Source organism: Monopterus albus, unplaced genomic scaffold (assembly GCF_001952655.1).
Source record: "Monopterus albus unplaced genomic scaffold, M_albus_1.0 scaffold96.1, whole genome shotgun sequence".
NCBI classification, from domain to species: Eukaryota; Metazoa; Chordata; class Actinopteri; order Synbranchiformes; family Synbranchidae; genus Monopterus; species Monopterus albus.
Window position 1 is genome coordinate 519137 of NW_018127976.1, and position 2028 is coordinate 521164.

The following is a 2028-nucleotide window of genomic DNA, read 5'->3' on the forward strand; positions in this document are numbered from 1 at the left end:
ACCTCCTCGGCCGAGCAGCCCCCAGCCACATCAACCTGACCAGTGTTTCATTATTTGTTGTATCTTGTTGCTGTATTCTTTTGTCTCTCCTCTATCCACTCACCCCAACTGGTCGAGGCAGAAGGCCGCCCACCAAGAGCCGGGGTCTGTCGGAGGTTTCTTCCGTTAAAGGGAGTTTTTCCTCCCCACTGTCGCCAAGTGCTTGCTCAAGGGGGATTTGTTGGGTTTTCCCTATGTAATAATAGTGATAACAGTAAGGTCTAGACCTTACTTTGTAAAGTGTCCTGAGATGACTTTTGTTGTGATTTGGCGCTATACAAATAAAATTTGATTTGATTTGATTTGAAAACAAGACTGTACTGACTTGACTTTCCACCTCTGGATACTTTGGACTTTTCTTACACTAAGATTGAGAGATGAAGACTCATCACATGTTGCCACATTTAAGAAGACTAATTGCAGTGTACCAGTGAAAGTGTGTCTTTAATGAAAGAATGAATTAGAGAAGAAGAGATGATGTTGTGAGGTTGAAGCAGAAATCTGAACTGAGAGGGAGTTGGGTTTCACCTGGACCCTGGGGTGAGGTCAGACAGTGGTATTCTAACACAGAACACTGTGTGTGTGTGTTGCTGCCCCTCTCCTCTTCTAGGAAGTACTACAAGCGTCTGAAGCAGTCCTTCACTCAGTTCTGGGCGGTGATGCTGATAACCAGAAACACCATCAAGAGATGCCATTGGAGGAAGGTAGATATTAGAGATAGAGAGAGACCCAGCAGACTCCTTGGCTGGGTGACTTGGCAACCGCATGTTTGCTGAGTTTATTGTGCTATAAATCTTTGCTTTGACTATCTCACATGCAGTAGCAGCAACTGAACACAGCAGCATTTGTATCATAGGAAAAATATGTCTGTACATTCTCAGTGATAATACCCTGACATTCTGGGGCCAAAAACTACTTCTAGTTTCCTTTCTTTGTCATGTCTTTTGCTCCTTAAACACTTTTAACTGTGTTTCTGTCTGCATTGTTGTGACAATGCCTACTACACAAGGTTAGCTGTCAGTGGCATTTATAATTTATTGAACAAAATGGCATTAGTTTGACTCAGTCAAATTTGTATTTTCTGAAGAACCTACTGTATTAACCCCTGAGCTGAGATTTAATTCTATTTGTTCAGGTATATTTGTCTCTGAGATCACTACCTTCAACCCAAATATAATGGAGGAATAGAATGGAATTTTATTTGTGTTAAAGCTGCAGTAATATATCTAGAAAGACTTCTTAAAAAAGTCTCACAACAGATCAAGATGTTTCCAAGTTTAAAAAAAAAGGTTAATATATATATATAGAAAGAAAAAAAAGCTATGGAGGTAAATTTCTGAATGAGTGCACCTGTGTGGTTCTTATACTAGGTGTATTCATTCTCATACATAATTCAACACTGGCAACAATTTCCTTGACATCATCACAACCACACCGCTGGCTTTTATCCCTGCCCTATAACTAGCCCTCTTAACTTGCAGTAATTATGACACTTGGGGAGGCACACACACATACGCACACACACCCTGCTTACACCTCATGTACTGTACAGTCTGGCCTTGGACTTCAACCCCTCTCAGTGAAATTTGAAGCAGTGCTGCATCTCTCGTTCCTCCTTCCGTAACCTGTCATTTACACTTCCAGCTCCACTGCTCTAACAGGTAGGCTGCCTTTCTTTTGTTCTTCATACCTGCATCAGATCTGATGCAAACACGTCTTCAGCCTTTTAGGTGATTTAACTAGAGACATACTGTAGTTTACACCACAAAAAATAGCACAGTCACAGGGAACTGTCTTTCAGAGCCACCTATAAACACCTTTTTCAGCTGCTGCTTCTTGTGTTAAATCTTTCTTCTCTTCCCTAAATTGAACTGACAATTGTTTTCTTTTTGTCAGTTCTTTTGCTTTAGTTGTATCACTGTCGGTGTATTGGGTGTTATTGTTTTATGAAGCTTGGACTATGAACAGTGGAGCTATCAGGTTCCTGCT

General features: G+C 41.0%; 1 protein-coding gene across 1 annotated transcript in view; it reads left to right on the forward strand.

The window, feature by feature from the left end:
- myo15b (myosin XVB) overlaps positions 1-2028 on the forward strand; it is an 81166-nt gene that overhangs the window by 43735 nt on the left and 35403 nt on the right. The window contains exon 23 of the mRNA XM_020608922.1: positions 650-743. Within this exon, the coding sequence (XP_020464578.1) occupies positions 650-743 (94 nt within the window). The remainder of the gene's footprint in view (positions 1-649; positions 744-2028) is intronic.